Raw genomic sequence first — 18,368 nt, 5'->3', positions numbered from 1 at the left:
ACAAACTTATTTACTTTTCAGGTGTATGAAATCTGAAGAGAAGTCCCTTGGTGTGGGATTACATACATTTTGCACAAGAGTATTTGGTAAAAATAGTCATTTTTTTCCACATCCTATCGGAACAATATTAAATACTAGATAAACAAGATAATTATTTCAGAAAAACAGTCTAGCAAGTGTCCCTTCTGTATGTAAAAAGCACGTTATAAATATGAGAATGCAGCACACAAAGAGATAGAGCATCTCTTTTACTTGAAAAGGCCCTGTCTGACCTTAATTACACTATTCTTTGAAGATTTGAAAATAAAATGAAAGAAAATGCTCTGCCCAAATAAAATGTACATATAATAGGCCCAAAACATTTAAGAAAATATATGAAGTTCAGAATCTTTAATTGAATGTTTTACCCTACTAATAATTATGCTGCATAATTTTTTACTTATAAGATTACTTATTTTTTAATAATTTAGAAACTTTACAGTAAGAGTAACTCATTTCTAAAAATAAAATTTAGACCATTAGATTTATGTTTTGATAAACTTTGCAGTACAAATAAAGAAAATCAAAATATTTCCAAATAAATCAAGTATCTTAATTCTTGTTGATAGCTCTTTCTTTCCCTGTTAATTGCAGCTGGCATTCCTGCACCTATATATTTTGGCGCTTTAATGGATTCCACATGTTTACACTGGGGAACTTTGAAATGTGGTGAGTCAGGGGCATGCAGGATATATGATTCCACCACCTTCAGGTAAAGATAATAATGGGTTTAAAATTGTTTTATAAGCATAGACTATGCATAACACAGCACCATTCATACCTAACTTTTTTTTTTGTCAAGTGAAAAGAATACTTTTGTGTTTATTTCCAGAAGAGATACTGATGTTATATCTCCATTCCTTATTTGCATACTAGAATTGTATTTTCCCATTATTTCTCAAGTGCTTGGTAAATATAAGCATACATGGCTTCCCCAACCTTGGCTTTCAAAGTGTTGTTTGTTAAATTCTTAGAGTCAACACAATATTGAAGGTAATGGTTGTATATATACCATGGATGCCTGTCCAATTTATATTGATCTCTAAAGGCTCTTTGTTTTATCCTGCATGATTTTATCATGTCACGAGTCTGAAGCCTCACTTCCTCTCACCACGTCTCTGGTCTCCAAAATCATATCTTTTCTCCCTCTTTAAACTTTGCTGAAACAATCTTCTTCATGTCTCCTAATGCCTTCTCCTTGGCAAATACAAGTCTAATTTTGAATAAAACTCTTTGTTCTTTCTATTTTCATCTTCTTTTTCAATAGGAAATTTGAGTTTTGTTTAAATTTGAATTAACTTCTCTTGATGGGGGCAATAATAAAGCTACTTTATTCAGTATAAAACAATTTACCATTGTTTATAGCATTCTAAGATATTTGTCTTGATCAGCAAAAGGACATATATCAAGAAATATGGGGAGAGCAGAGAGCAGGAGATTCATCTCTGCATCCATTCCCGTTTCCCCCAGAGCTCCCCAGGAGTGATGTTGAGGGAAGCTCAGCTACATGCTATGTATGCAGTAGATTTCTACCACAGTTGAGGAACTCCAAGGATCGCTATTGAGGGTTGGTCTCATCCTGCTGCTTGGATTCTTGTTGATAGTATCCTGAATCAAATGGTGCTTGAGACACATTAAACAGACTTGGCTCCATTCTCTGTTAGTCAGACCAATTAGACTGGTCAATGAAATGGTGTATCCATGAGAAAATCTACCAGAAGCCAAGATATTCTGGAAATAAGGGTAAATATTGTTGGTAGACAATTCTCCATGGACCCCTACATTACATTTCTGCTTTTCTTGTTAGCAGGGGCACTGACAGCATTTTTTCTGGACTATATTTTCAAGGATGTTGGAACAGTAAATGACCTAGAAGATATAAATAGTGTCTCTCTCAAGGACAGAGGGCAGGTAGTTTGTTGTTCATGATGATAAGAAAATGTCTCCCTCTGGGGCAAAGTTTGGGCAGATTTTTTTGAAGCCCATTTAAAAGATTGGGGTTTCCTAAATTCAGGACTTTCTAACTGTGGCCCAAATCCACCGTGTGTACAACGTTTACCTGGTTCTCCCTCTGTCTCACCACTTTGGGACATGGAGGGTAAGGAAAACCAACCTGAAAATGAAGTTTGCGCTGACTGCTGTGTTGCGAATGAAAAAAAGTCCTTTGTCCCCGACCTACGAGTCTTGTATCTTCTGTTAGCATCCTTGAAACTATGGCAGGCTAGCCTGTTAACTTACAAATGAAGTAAAATCTTAGACTCTTTTACAATTCTTGATAACAAACTTCTGATTACCTTTAAATTTTGCAGAAAAGGTAAAAATGATTAATTTGATTTATTTCAACCAATAGAAGGGGAGAAAATGCAATAGTGGTAATTCTTAAGAAAAAACTCCACACAAGTAAGTTAAAAAACAAGCCTAAGTGATTTTGCAAATTGGTTACACTTGCTTGTTAAAAGATAGCAATTTTTATACTGGACTTTTCAAAATTTGAACTATATGTTGTTTATAAGAGACAGATCAAAAATATAAAATGATTGAAGATAAGGTTTTAAAAAGATACCAGACACATACTAAATCAACTTCTGTAGTTATATTAATGATTTAAACACAGTATAAGTTAAAGGGAAAAAATTAATAGGATTAAACAGGGATATTACTTAATAATAAAAGGAAAACACGACAAAAATATAGAAAAATTATGAACCTATGTAAATCTATCAACATAACCTCAAATATGCAAAATAAAAACTTATAAAATTATAAGAAGAATTCTACAGAATGGAAAATTTCGATATACTTGTGCCACAAATGAATATTAAACACAGATGAAAATGAGTGAGGATACAGTATATTTCAACTTCAAATTGTACAAGAGTAATCGAATATACAGATAAATGTAAATGAATATATATAATCTATATGAATCTATAATACATCTGTATCTATATCTACATGAATACATGGATAATTGTTAACCCAAATACCAGCACCTATGCCACTAAAAAGTTAAAAAAAAGTATTGATACCACATAAATCCTGTTTTCTGTTCACAATGCAATGGAGATGAAAGCCTATAATAAAAGATGCCCAAACCTCAAATGTTTGAAAAGTAGTAAAAAAATGCAATCTTAAATTACTCATGGTTAAAAGAATAAATTACAATAAACATAATTAAATAATTAGAACTCTATGTCAATGAAAGCACTGAATAAGAAAACTTGTGGGATGAAGCCAAACTAACCAGTAATCAAAGGGATTTTTAGAGCTTTAAATGTATAAATATATATACACATATGTGTATGTTTGCATATGTACAAATATATGTATATAAATATGTATATTAATACATACATATAAGTACATATATACATGTTTATTTACATATGTATATAAATAATGTATATTTACATATATAGATGTATTACATATATAAATATACATATGAAATACATATTCACATATATACACATAGGTATATATGTTTATATACACATATGTATAAAATACAATATGTATGTAAATATATACATATACACATTTACATGTAAAAGGCTGAAAATTAATGAACTTAGAATTTAGAAAAAGAACAATAAAATATATACAAATGATGTAGAACGACCTGATAAATGCCTCAATAATTTACATATTGATATATTTCCTATCTCAAACAAGAATAAATGATACAATATATTTTTAAAATTCAAAAGAGACATATCTTGGTTAAAAGACAATGAAAACATCATCCTAAACATCTGATTTTTCAGAAATTAAACAGAAACATAAAGGAGTAAACAAAGCTGAATTCACAGGCTCTATGTCTCAAAATGGGCAGTGGTTTCTGGTATCAGCTTCCAAAAGAAGAATAAGGTACTTCTAAGTCAAGAGACTAAATCCAGATTCAATGCTTTAATCCAATTAATGAGGCAAAACACCTTGTACAGGGTTTAGTGTTCCTCAAAATTTGATGTTCACTCAGAACTTCACAATGTGAACTTATTTGCAAATAGAGCATTTACGAGTGGAATTAGTTAAGTTAAAATGAGGTTATACTGGATTGCAGTAGACCTTAAATCCAATCACTGGTGTCCATTTTTTTCTGAATCCTAGTAATGTTTCATAATAAAAGCAAATTTTAGAAGTAGAAATATAAAAATGAGAAGCAGAAATTAATAAATAGACTATATACCATAGAGGGAATCAGAAAGTAAAGAGCTATGTTTTTGTAAAGTTGCAAAGGTATTACTAATAACAATACTGTGGAACGGCAAATAAAGAAAGAGAGGAGGCACAAATAAAACATCATTAAGGATGAAAAAGGTAATATAAGTACAGATATTATAATACTTACATAGGGATTTTAGATATAACAATTTAGAAACATATTAAATATATATTTTTCTAGACAATTATATATTACTAGATTTTATTATAAATCTATAGAAACATGAATATTTTTATAGTTACTTAAAAATGTAAATTCTTCAAAAATGCTCATCTGCCAAAGGTACCAAGTTCAGATGCTTTTTAGGAGAGTCTGATAAAACCTACAATGAACTGATGATTCATTCGTAAATTATGCAAGTTATTCTCAGAAAAAGGGAAAATTTTGTAATTCATTTCATAAAGCTAGTACAATCTTAATAATCACACTGGACAAGTTCAGTACAAGAAAAAAATTTGTAGGCTAATCTTATACATGCAAAAATTCTACATAAAAATTGATAAATTGAATTTAATAATGTGTAAAAATTACAAATACAGTTTATTTTAAGCATGCAAAGATAGGTCGACATCAGAAAATCTATTGGTGTAATAGACACTAATTAATACAATGAAGGTAGAAAACCTTGGATACTCTTCCGACTACAAGCAGAAAAGTTATTTGGCTATATTATGCACATTCATGATTAAAACTTTGAGCAAGCTCATAATAGAAAATAACTTCCTTAATCTGATCAAGGTCATCTAAAGAAACTCTCACAAGAGTATATATTTTAATTCATGATGATTCTTTGGAAGCATTCTTACTAAATACTATTCACTGCTATCACTATCAGTATTAATTTTGAGGTGAAGATCCTATTCAATGAAAAGCTAGTTATAACAACAAAAACAAAACATTAGAAAAGATGAAAATAAATTTGGATTTTCTCAATAGGAAATTTTTTAAAATACATAAAACATTTTTTTTTTTTTTTTGAGACGGAGTCTGTCTCTTGTCGCCCAGGCTGGAGTGCAGTTGCGCAATCTCGGCTCACTGCAAGCTCCGCCTCCCGGGTTCAAGCCGTTCTCCTGCCTCAGCCTCCCGAGTAGCTGGGACTACAGGCGCCCGCCACCGCGCCTGGCTAATTTTTTGTATTTTTAGTAGAGACGGGGTTTCACCGTGTTAACCAGGATGGTTTCGATCTCCTGACCTCGTGATCCAACCGCCTCGGCCTCCCAAAGTGCTGGGATTACAGGCGTGAGCCATCGCTCCCGGCCAACATAAACATTTTAACAAATACTGAAATTAATAAGAGAGTTTAGTAAAGTTGCTTATATAAGATCAGCATGCAAAAGTATCAGCTGCTGTTTTTATCATAATAAAATATAAAGATATACAAATTTAGTTTGCACTAACCACACTGTCTATGTAATATTTAATATGTTTTAACTTTAAAAAAATAGATACATCTACCTTGGATTGCCGGCAGCATTAAGAGGATCAAGCTTTGTTCCAGCCTTAATCATCCTAATTCTTTTGAGGAAGTATCATCTACCTGGTGAAAATGCCTCTTCAGGAACCGAGCTGATAGAGACAAAAGTCAAAGGGAAGAAAAATGAGTGCAAAGATATGTACCAAAAGTCCACGGTTTTGAATGATGATGAATTGAAAACTAAATTGTAATTGCCCTATTATATTACTTTTTTCGGAATTGGAGAACGTGCTGTACAACTTAATTATTTTAAAAATCAACAGAGGTACTATAGATAACTTTTTCTTGTCTTTAAGAACCTGAAAAAAAAATTCTTAGCTCAAAATAATAAAATGTTCACTAATGATATTTCCAAGATATCAATAACACTTGAGTTTTCCTAGGAGGGTTATTTATAATGGCCCCCTAAAGAAGATTCTTAGAGCCAGCTTTATTTTTATGTTGAAACAGCAATTTCTCTTAATTCATCAAAGTAAGGGTCTACTTCCTACATCTCCTTCTACTAATAGTTCTAAAAATTTTCTGTTATGAAAACCTATTTAATTCCACTGAATTTGTGTGAGATACTGGAATTATTCAGAGGCCTAAATTCTCATTCTGTTATGTGAAGATTTAAGTATTTTATTCAAGTTTATCACTTCCATGTGAGAGAAGCCTACATCTTATTCTATTTAGGAATCGTTCTTTAACTCTTCTGTTTATTCTAGGCATGACTCCTATATAATAGATTAGTCATAAATATACCTTCCTGCTTTCAATTTTTTCTCGTCTTTGTTACTCATATGTTTGATCAATTTGTACAGCGTACTGACAAACTTAAGTAGGTTATTAAAAAATCATGAGGCAAAGATTGTTGGATTTTTTTTTTCAGCAATTCAAATCTGGTGACTAAAGTCTTTCTTAAAAGCAAGTGTCTGAATCAAAGGATGAAAGGACAATGTTATAAAAAATCCAGCTCTTCAAGTCTGTTTGTAATGTCAGATATTGTCAAAGAGCCACTTTCTGAGACTCAGGACTCTTTAGACCAATGTTTATACCACCCATTGTGTCCTAAGGTAGAACACAAACACTAATTTTCCAAAAATAATCTTAGACAATAGCTTCTGTTATGAAACAGAGTTTAATAAAGGCTAAGGTGCATATTAAAAGCTAAATCTACTTATATTATTATTTTGTAAATTATGGATAAAATTAAAAATGGAAGGATTTTAGATATAGAAGAGGACTTACTGATTAATATAGGCTTCTGGTAAAAGAGGGTAGAATGAACAGACAAATACCTATTTGTCTACTCCTTATTCTCCTTCCTGTTGAAATGACACTCAATATTTAAGAATGACATAAATCCCTAATGGATGAAGATAATGGAGTGAGGAAGGGTGGGAGAAGTGGGTGTCCATATATTATGGTTATGTATGTGTGCTATAAACGGGGAGTGTCTGCAGGGATACAACAGAATGGAGGAAGCTGAAATACAGAATACACCTAGAAGGAGCCTGGAATGGAAGTGTGAAACTGAGTTGCCAGTTCAGAGTGTGAGTTGACAGCTGGACAGAAAGCAGGTCAGTTAACTGAAGGACTTTGTACAGATGCTTTACAGGTTAATACGATTTCCCAAATGATCGGATGCATCACATGAAAAAATAAAGCGACTGAGAAGAGAAAGGCTGTATAGAACAGGTTTAAGGGGAAGGATGAAAAGTTAAGTTTCAGTTTCCTGAAGTTTGAGACTTCAACTCAGGGCGTATTAAAAATAACCAAGGTTCAAGCTGAGACTGGCCTTGAAACAAGAGAGAGGAACTAAAATCATTGGAAAGGGGGAGTTTAACTTTGATGTAGGTATGACTGCAGCAGTGAGATATCGTGTTAAGATCTGATGACATGAAATTTGGAGTCATTTCCTTTGTGGTATGAGGAAGTGAGAAGAATGACCGGGAACCTAAAACAAGGAGAAAAGACTTACCTATATTCACAGAGCAGTAAGAAAAAGTAAACAGCCACTGCATGCGAAGGTTTTGGGGGAATCAGATTTTGCTGAGTGTGCGATGATGAAGAGAATGCTCATTTCTGAACTGGAATCTGAGATAAAAAGAAGCGAATAGGAGGTATATGGAAGTTAGACTTATGGAAATTAGAAGAAGGAGAATGAGAGATAGCGTGGAATTCTGGCTATTTAGGTGACTGACATAAATGGGAGCAGAGCACATAATGAGGTTAGTTCTTATGGATTCAAGGCAGACAGTGTTGGTGAAATTGTGAGTGTCAAAATTAGGCGAGGTGGTGACTGGGCTCCCTGGTGACCTCTTGTCATGGAAGAAAACTGAATAAGCAAAACTTACTCAAGCTCCTGAGGCCCATTCATTATCCCTATTGATAGATTTGAGGTGATCTGAGAAAGCTGTCTTACTTTGTGGACAATTCACCACTTGAACACCCTCAATGGAGCATCATAGGCCCAGAGAGACATGGCTATGGAATTAGTACCGTGGCCTCACTTTTATCCCCTCATGGAGGAGATGGCATTTTACTCTGAAAGCATAGGATTCTCCTTTGACACTTCTTAGTGGGAGAAAGCAGGTCAGAGAAAGTGGGTGTTGGAGGGCTTTGGGATCCCTCATGACCTCTGTTGTTGGTATACGTGAAGCCTGGGAGTTTAGTTCTTATTCTGAGCACTTGTACTGTCTCATGAGGGTAGAAATAATGGCATAGCAGACAGATATGGAGAAGAGAAACAAGAGAACAGGTAGTGAGAAGTTGAGAGTCAGCAATTTTCTTACTTAACATTGTGGGTAGTATAAAGTTAATGAAACTAGAAATAGTGGTTTAATACATTACTTATAATTCAAAAATTATAATATATTTATTACTATATTTACAAATGCTTACACAGTTTCTTTGTGAATCCACCTATGGTTTTATTTTAATTAATTTTTTTATTTCAAAGCAATGAAATGTTGCTTTGTGGAGTCTGATATCATTATATCAGGTAAATGGGTTTCTGCTACATCTCCACATTATTGGGGAGATGCTTGAACACCTCAGAATACACACACCCTTAAGGTTCAAGGGCTGGGGTTGAGCTCTACATAAGGGAATTTTCCTCCTCCCAGAAGGGCGATCATTGTGTAGACAGACATGAAGACAGAACCAGAATGACTTCCGTGGGTGGAAATAGTGCCATCAGAATCATTTATTATTATGAAATAAATATTATTTATCCACACTGAAAAAATACTACTCCTTAAATCATTAACTTCTCCTCAGATGACTTTAAGAAATTTGAGTAACAGCACATGAAGTGGTAAAGACCCTTAGTCTTTCTGGTATATTAGAAGAGCCTTTTAATCAGCCTCTGAAAGGACACTAGGGATTGCAGCTGAATAAATATATTAAGAATAACAAATCAGTTCAACACTGAGTAGAGTCCGAGTTGGAATTTTCCATGGAAATTCTCTTATGTCTCTACTAACAATAAGAAAGACAAAACAAAGACTAAGTAATTAAACAAAAGCTCGAAATGTTTTGTAACCAAAAGCTTTAAATGTTATGTAACCAGAATGTTATGTAACCAGAGCTGTTAGATCAGCTACAGGCTGATTCATAGGTGAACCTCCGCTTTGTGGGTCCTCTCATGAGTCCCCATTTTGAGAATGTAAGTCATTTGACTTTGCAGCCCTTCCAAAAAGGGTACTATCCCACTTCTCCTGGCATAAATCATACATTGACTGAACATACACCATCTAAAAATCACTCATGCTGCTTGAACCAAGGTCATTATCAGAGAAAGCTCCTGGTGGAAGAGGTTGCAGATGTTAAAAGGGTATGATTTCTATATCAAAAAATGCAGAAATTGACAGAATGGTTCTTATTTACTGGGCCCGGAGAATTCCTGTTCTGGCATTCTTAGATCCCTCAAATGTATTACCAAGGGGAAAAGGAAAAAGAGGTAAGCAGGCAGTAGGGTAAGCTGTTGTTTGCCTGCCAAGGAACTGGAGAGTGCAGATTTCAGGCCCCTTTGAGGAAATTCTCCTGAGCCCTTAGCCAGGAGAAGAGAGCAGAGAATGCTTTTCTGTAGAATCCCAAGGGGCATAAAAGAGGATGAGTAACTGGGTCCTTTGCCAAGTTCCCGACCCCTAAGCCTTCCCAACATGGAGAAATTACACCAATGTTCAAAAGTTTCTAGGCTGGGGGAACAAACTTGAGCATCAAGGGCAGATGATTTGTTAACACAGTCCTGTGCAGAGGGCTCCTTTAGAAGGCATCCCCTGTGACCAAAACACAGAGAGCACCTTCTACTTTCTGGCCTTAAGCCATCAATGCGTCCAGCTGTAATCCATCCTCAAACCTGGAATCCATCCCTTGACTTTCCAGTCAGACCACATTCCATCCCATCACTGTGTCCAACCCTGCCTAGAATGCATGCTCTTCTCCCACAGTCTCATGGAAATGAGGACTTGCACTGAAATAGGCTGTGGGAAACAAAAGGATAAGGAGGTCTGGACCAGTCTGTAATGGTAGCAGGTGAAAACAACCTGTGGAAAAACACATGAGTTCATTAGGAAATAAGGTGACAGATCCCCAGCTGGTGAAGAACTAGAATGTCTATTATGCTCATACAATTGATGTTTTATTTTAATACACCCGAGCTACCACACAAAAGTTCCCTCCATGTGAAAGCCTCCAGATAAAATTCCGCCATCCCTCCTCTCCTCATGTTCTCCTGCTCAGACCCACCTTCATGCCCCTAAACCAATCTGCATCGTGCCTGTTTCAGAGAGTCATGGGAAGATGGGCAGTGCCTCCACTGTCACCATTCTCCACACCTCTGCACATTTCTGCCCCTTCCCCTCTAGACTCCACAACTTCACAGTCTTACTGTTGTAAATATTCCTGTACAGTTAGTAATGATCAAATGATCCTGTGGTCAGAGGCTTCTTTGGTGGTGTCTTCTTACCCTTAAGAGAGGTCATGAAATCCAGAAGGGGTAACCTTTCAAGGAGAGCTTTGGAGTCATTTCTGTGTGAGACACTATTGCATATTCCTGTAAGATTGCTTTTATATTTAAGGAATGATGTTACTTAACAAATGAACAAAAAAAATTGCAAATAAATTTCCTAACAATGTCTACATTGGCTTAATCATATCTTCTCTCTTCCATGTCCCTTCCTTTCTCCTCTTCCCTTGAGGTCACAAAAATATACTCCACTTTCAATTATCTCAGTTGTCTCCCCTCCTGCAAAGGGGAGAAAGGCTGGAGAGAACATGGGAAACATGAATCCAATGATAATACCTAACCTCAGTCAGCAATTAATCTCATCATCCAGTTTCTTCCAATGAAAGAGTTAACAGGAAAATGGTCAAAGGTTGACAAGAAGAAAGAATTGGAGGAATTAAATGGTTAATTCACCAAATGTAAAAGGCCCCCAAACTGGAAAAGCACTAAATTAGTTTTGAGGGAAGAACAGAAGGGAGGAAGGAGAGAATATAGGAAGAAAGAAAGGAGAGGAGAAAATAAAACAAGGTATAAAGTACTTTGAAGATTTTTTAAATGCAAGCTTTTATTTCTCTTTTTCATTGTAACTTAGACGAAACTTCCAAAAATAATTTTCTATGTAAAACTAATTTGTCCTAGAGGATTCTGGGAGGATAGCAGAGTAGGGAGCACCAGAAATCTGTCTTCCTAGTTAGACAACAAATTCATTGGTAGATTATGCCTTATGTAACTATTTTGAAACTCTGGAGCTAATTGAAGGCTTACAACTTCCAGGGGAAGGTTAAACATAAATTGACGTTAATTTTGGTGAACTTCAGCCCTTAGCAGAGTAGCAAATACCCATCCCCCACTGCCAGTTCCATGGCAAGCAGCTGGTCACTTGTTCCAGGAGCAGCTTGCATGCAGTGTGTGGGGGTCAGAGTGGGCAAAATCATCCTGTTCTTCAAATTTCAGGTAGCTGGTCTCAGAATGTTGGTTGCTGCTTCTAACCACAAAGATGCAAACACATAAATGGGCAGCCATTGTTTTTCCACCTCCCCTCATTGTTGCAATCTCCTCCCTCATCAATTGAAGTGATTTCCAGAGGATTTAAAGAGCCAGCACTACTTTGCCTCCTTTCCTTTTTTTATTTTCCCCCCTTTGGGAGCCAGACATTAAAGACTAAGATATTCAACAGCAACTGTATACACGGGGAAAATTAGAAAGGGACTGAACGTGGCCAGGAAAAGACACAAGCTCAGAAAAGACCAGAGATGTCAAGTTTACACTTTATGCTGATCCCTGGCACACAGGCAGCATACAGGTATTAAAAACAACAACAGTAAACCCTAAGGAAGGGAAATAACTGATTTATAGTTAGAGTATATTTTAGATTCAAATGTCCGGCTTCCAACAAAAAAGGCACAAGGCATATAAAGAAACAGAGATGCATGGCCTATTCAAAGGAAGAAAATAAATCAACAGGAGTTGTTCCTAGAAAAGACTGATGGTACATCTACCAGACAAAGACTTTAAAACAACTCTTTTAAATATGCTAAGGAAAGATGTGGAGAAAGTCAAGAAAATGATGTGCAAACAAAATGGAAATAGCTACAAAGAAATAGAATACTTGAAAAGAAACATTTCTGAAGCTGAAAATACAACATCTGGAATGAAAATTTTACTAGAGGGATTCAAAGGCAGGTTCAAGCAGGCAGAAGAATCAGTACACTTAAAGACAGGACAATGGAAATTACTGAGTCTGAGCGACAGAAGAGTAGAAGATTGAGAAAAAGTAGAGAGACCCTAATGGACTTGTGGGACACCATTCAGCAGACCAACATGCACATTGTGGAAGTCCAAGAAGGAGAAGAGTGAGAGGAACAGGAAGAGAGAATATTCGAATAAACAGTAGCTGAAAACTCCCTGAATCTGATCATTAATATGAATATAAACATCCAAGCTCAACAAACTCCAAGTAAAATGAACTAAAAGAGATCCACACTTTGTCTTTTGAAAGACAAAGACAAAGAGAAAATTTTAAGAGCAGCAAGAGAGAAGTGACTCATCACGTATCAGGGATTCTCAATGAAAGTAACAGATTTCTCACCAGAAACTTTGGAGGCAAGAAGACAGTGGGCCAGTATATTCAAAATGCTGAAAGAGAGAAAAAAATCAACCTGTGAACTAATAATTCTACTTCTGGCAAAATCATCCTTCAAAAGTAAAGGAGAAATTAAGACACTCCTGGATAAACAAAAGCTGAGCAAGTTCATTAACACTAGACCCTCCCTGAAAGAAATGCTCACAGGAGTCTTGCAAGGTGAAATAAAAAGACGCTGGACAGTAAGGTGAAGCTGTATGAGGGAATAAAGATCTCAATAAAGGTAAATATATGGGCAATCATAAAAGCTAGCATTATTATAACAATGATTTATAACTCCACTTTAACTTTCTACATTTTTTAAGAGAGTAATATACAAAAATTATATTGACATTTTGGTTTGTAACTCCACATTTTGTTTTATATGAAATTTAAAAGATTAATGTATTCAAAATAATTAGTGGCCAGATGGGATGGCTCACACCTGTAATCCAAGCACTTTGGGAGGCTGAGGTGGGCAGATCACTTGAGCTCATGAGTTTGAGACCAGCCTGGGAAACATGGCAAAACTCCATCTCTACAAAAAATACAGAAATTAACTGGGCATGTGAGTGCACACCTGTGGTCTCAGCTACTCAGAAGGCTGAGGTGGGAGCATGGCTTGAGTCCAGGAGGCAGAGATTTCAGTGAACTGAGATTGCACCACTGCACTCCAGCCTGGGTGATACACCCAGACCTTGTCGAAAAAGAAAAAAAAAAATCATTAGTTTATGTTTTGGGCACACAGTATACACAATGAATAAGGATGTAATCACACCAAAAAAACTATACAATATACACACACAAAAAAGAGAAAGAAATATAAATATTTCAATACTAAAAAATTAAACACAAAAGAAGATAGTAATTCAGAAAAGGGGGGACAAAAAAAGCAACATAGAAAACAATATAAAACAAATAAGAAGATGACAGAAGTAAGTCTTTCCTTATCAGTAATTACTTTAAATTTAAATAGATTTCACTCTCCAATGAAAAGACAGAGATTGGCAGAATGGGTTTAAAAAAATGAACAAACTCCATGTTGTCTACAAAAAATTCACTTAAGATGCAAAGACACAAATAGACTGAAGGTGAGTTACAGGTAAACAATAACCAAAAAAGAACAGGAATGTCTATATTAATTTGAGAAAAAATAGACTTTTAATTTCAAAAAAGGTTAAAAAATACTTTGGGAGGCCAAGGCAGGTGGATCATGAGGTCAGGAGATCAAGACCATCCTGGCTAACATAGTGAATACCCGTCTCTACTAAAAATACAAAAAATCAGCTGAGTGTGGTGGTGGGCACCTGTAGTCCCAGCTACTCGGGAGGCTGAGGCAGGAGAATGGCATGAACGTGGGAGGCAGAGCTTGCATTGAGCTGAGATCGTGCCACTGCACTCCAACCTGAGCAACAGAAAGAGAGTCCATCTCAAAAAAAAAAAGGTTAAAAAAGATGAAGACATTTCATATTAATAAAAGGCTCAATACAGCAAGGTGATATAACAATTATAAACTGTTACACACGTAATAGCAGATCATCAATACATATGAAACAAAACTTTTGGATAGACTTGAATGGAGAAATAGACTATTCTACAATAATATTTGGAGACTTCAATACCCTACTCTCAATAATGGATAGAATGACCAACAGAAGATATATAAGAAAATAGAGAACTTAAACAATGTAACAAACCAACTATATCTAACATATATACAGATACTCTATATAATAACAACATATATATTCTTCTTAAGTGCACATGAGACATCTTCCAGGACAGAACATATGTTATACCACAAATTAAGTCTCCACAGATTTAAAAAGATTGACATCATACAAAGTGTCTTCTCCAATGAAAACAAGATGAAGTTAGAAATCAATAACAGAGGAAAGGTTGAAAAATGTATAAATTTGTAGAAATTAAGCAACATACTCTTACACAACAAATAGATCAGCTAAAAATTTTTAACAAAAGTTAGAAAATACTTAGAGGAAAATGAAAACAAAAACAGAAAAATGTATGAAATGCTGTGAAAGCAGTGCTAAGGGGAAAATTTATAGTTATTAATTTTTACATCAAAAACATTTTAAATGAACAATCTAACTTTACAATGTAAGAAATAAGAAAAAGAAAGAAACTAAACCCATGGCTAGAAGAAAAAAGAAAATAATAAGAATTAGAGCAGCAATAAATGAATAGAGAATGGAAACACAATAGAGAAAATAAATGAAAGCAAAAGTGGATTCTTTGAGAATATCAAGAAAAATAATGCTTTAGCTAGATGGACAAAGAAAAACAGAGCAGACTCAGATTGCTAAAATCAGAAATGAAGGTGGAGACATTACTATTAATATTAACTCTACAGAAATAAGAAAGATTATTAGAGAGTACTATGAACAGTTGCACAGCAACAAATTAGATATTCTAGATGAACAAATTCCTAGAAAAACAAAACTTATCAAGACCAATTTATGAGGAAATAGAAAATGTGAATCAACCTATAAATAGTAAGGATATTAAATCGGTAATCAACAATTTTTGAATGAAGAAAAACCCTGAACCTGATGGCATCACTGGTGAATTTTACCAAAGATTTAAAGAACTAACATTGATCCTTCCAAAACTTTTCAAAAAAATTTGAAGGAGAGAGTTCTTCCTACCTCATTCTATGAAACCAGCCTCACTCTGCTAACAAATCCAGACTAAAACACTACAAGCAAAGAAAACTAAAGACCAATGACCTTGATGAACATTGAGGCAAAAATCCTTAACTAAATACTAGTGAACATGATTTATCCTTATTTAACATTAAAATGATTACAAACCATAACCAAGTGAAATTTATTCCTGGAATGCAAAGATGGTTCAACATATGAAAACTGATGAAAAAAACTCACCACATTAACAGAATGGAGGGAAAAAAAAAAACACACATGAACATCTTAATTGATGCAGAAGAAAATATTTGAAAAAATTCAACACACTTTCATGATAAAGACATTCCACACGCTAGAGAAAATGGAAACTACCTCAACATAATAAAAGCCATATATGAAAAGCCCATAGCAATCGTCATACTCCATGATGAAAGACTGAAATCCTTTTCTCTAAGATCAGGAACATGGCAAGAATGCCCGGTTTTATCACATTTACTCAACATAGTGCTGAAAGTTTTAGCCAGAGCAATTAAGAAAAAGAAATAAAGGGCATCTAAGTCAAAAAGTAAGAAGTAAAATTATCTCTGCTCACAGACGATACTATCTTTTATGTAGAAAACCATAAGAATGCAAAAATCTTCAACAAAATACTTGCAAACTGAATCCAGCAGCACATCAAAAAGTGTATCAACCACAATCAAGCTGGCTTCATCCATGGGATGCAAGATTGGTTCAACATATGCAAATCAACAAAGGCGATTCATCATATAAACAGAACTAAAGACAAAAACCACATGATTATCTCAATAGATGCAGAAAAGGCCTTTGATAAAATTCAACATCTCTTCATGTTAAGAACTCTCAATAAAGAGTTGAAAGTGTTGAAGGAACATACCTCAAAATAATAAGAGCCATCTATGACAAACATACAGCCAATATCATATTTGAATGGAGAAAAGCTGGAAGCATTCTCCTTGAAAGCCAGCACAAGACAAGGATGCCCTCTCACACTACGCCTATTGAACATGGTGTTAGAAGTTCTGGCCAGGGCAATCAAGCAAGAGAAAGAAATAAAGTGTATTCATATAGGAAGAGAGGAAGTCAAATAATCTTTTCTTGCAGATGACATGGTTCTTTATCTAGAAAACCCCATTGTCTCAGCCAAAAAGCTTCTTAAACTGATAAGAAACTTCAGCAAAGGCTCAGGATACAAAATCAATGTGCAAAAATGACTGGCATTCCTATATGCCAACGTCAGGCAAGCTGAGAGTCAAATCATGAATGAATTCCCATTCACAATTGCCACAAAAAACAATAAAATACCTAAGAATACAGCTAACAAGGGAAGTGAAGGACTTCTTCAAGGAGAACTACCAACCACTGCTCAAAGAAATCAGAGAGGACACAAACAAATGGAAAGCTATTCCATGCTCATAGATAGAAAGAATCAATATTGTTAAAATTGCCATACTGCCCAAAGCAATTTATAGATTCAATGCTATTCACATTAAATTGCCGTTGACACTCTTTACATAATTAGAAAAAAAATATTGTAAAATTCATATGGAACCAAAAGGAGCCCAAATAGCCAAGGCAATCCTAAGCAAAAAGAACAAAGCTAGAGGCATCACATTTCCCAACTTGAAATTATACTACAAAGCTACAGTAACCAAAGCAGAATAATGCTGGTAAAAAAATAGACACATAGAACAATGGAACAGAATAGAGAACCCAGAAATAAGACTGCACACCTACACCCATCTGATACTTGACAAATCTGACAAAAACAAGCAACGGGGAAAGGCTTTCCTATTTAATAAATGGTGCTGGGAGAACTGGCTATCCATATATGCAGAAAATTGAAACTGGACCTTTTCTTACACCTTATACAAACATTAAGTCAAGATGGATTAAACATTTAAATGTAAAACCCAAAACTATAACAACCCTCAAAGAAAACCTGGGTAATACCATTCAAGACATAGGCACAGGGAAAGATTTCATAATGAAGATGCCAAAAGCGATTGCAACAAAAGCAAAAATTGACAAATGGGATCTGATTAAACTAAAGAGCTTCTGCACAGCAAAATAAACTATCAACGGAGTAAACAGACAACCTGCAGAATGGGAGAAAATCTTTGCAATCTATCCATCTGACAATGTTCTAATATCCAGCATCTATAAGGAACTTATATTTACAAGAAAAATGAAACCATTAAAAAGTGAGCAAAAGACATGAGCAGACAGTTTTTAAAAGCATATATATATGCAGCCAACAAAGGATATGAAGAAAGTCCAATATCACTGATCATTAGAGAAATGCAACTCAAAACCACAATGAGATACCATCTCACACCCATCAGAATAAGTATTATCAAAAAGTCAAAAACTAACAAATGCTGGTGAGGTTGTGCAGAACAGGGGACACTTTCACACTGTTGGTGGAAGTGTAAATTAGTTCAACCATTGTGGAAGACAGTGTGGTAGTGATTCCTCAAAGACTTAGAGGCAGAAATACCATTTGACCCAGCAATCCCATTATTGGGAAAATACCCAGAGAAATATAAATCATTCTATTACAAAATACATGGATGTGTATGTTCACTGCAGCACTATTTGTAATAACAAAGACATGGAATCAACCTAAATGCCCATCAGTGATAGACTGGATAAAGTAAATGTGGTACATATACACTATGGAATACTATGCAGCCACAAAAAGGAATGATATAATATACTTTGCAGGGACATGGGTGGAGTTGCAACCCATTATCCTCAGCAAACTACTGCAGGAACAGAAAACCAATACTATGTGTCCTCACTTATAATGGGAGCTGAATGATGAGAGCACA

At 35.0% G+C, this 18,368-nt stretch overlaps 2 protein-coding genes across 5 annotated transcripts in view; one reads left to right on the top strand and one right to left on the bottom strand.

Moving 5' to 3' along the window:
• LOC101004941 (solute carrier organic anion transporter family member 1A2) overlaps positions 1-6,586 on the top strand; it is an 80,008-nt gene extending 73,422 nt beyond the window's left edge. For 3 of the 4 annotated variants that reach the window (XM_009180341.4, XM_009180342.4, XM_009180340.4), the window contains exons 13-15: positions 22-86; positions 634-751; positions 5,710-6,586. In XM_009180341.4, the coding sequence (XP_009178605.1) occupies positions 22-86; positions 634-751; positions 5,710-5,929 (403 nt within the window). In that variant the 3' untranslated portion in view covers positions 5,930-6,586. The remainder of the gene's footprint in view (positions 1-21; positions 87-633; positions 752-5,709) is intronic. The other variant, XM_009180343.4, reaches the window with a different exon arrangement.
• Positions 6,587-6,596: 10 nt separating this feature from the next.
• The window catches only part of LOC116268841 (putative solute carrier organic anion transporter family member 1B7), a 29,297-nt gene continuing 17,525 nt past the window's right edge, over positions 6,597-18,368 (bottom strand). The window contains exon 3 of the mRNA XM_031650331.1: positions 6,597-7,817. Coding sequence (XP_031506191.1) covers positions 7,763-7,817 — 55 coding nt within the window. The 3' untranslated portion in view covers positions 6,597-7,762. The remainder of the gene's footprint in view (positions 7,818-18,368) is intronic.

This window comes from Papio anubis, chromosome 9 (genome assembly GCF_008728515.1).
Source record: "Papio anubis isolate 15944 chromosome 9, Panubis1.0, whole genome shotgun sequence".
Taxonomy (NCBI): Eukaryota; Metazoa; Chordata; class Mammalia; order Primates; family Cercopithecidae; genus Papio; species Papio anubis.
This window is presented reverse-complemented; position numbering and strand designations above follow the sequence as displayed.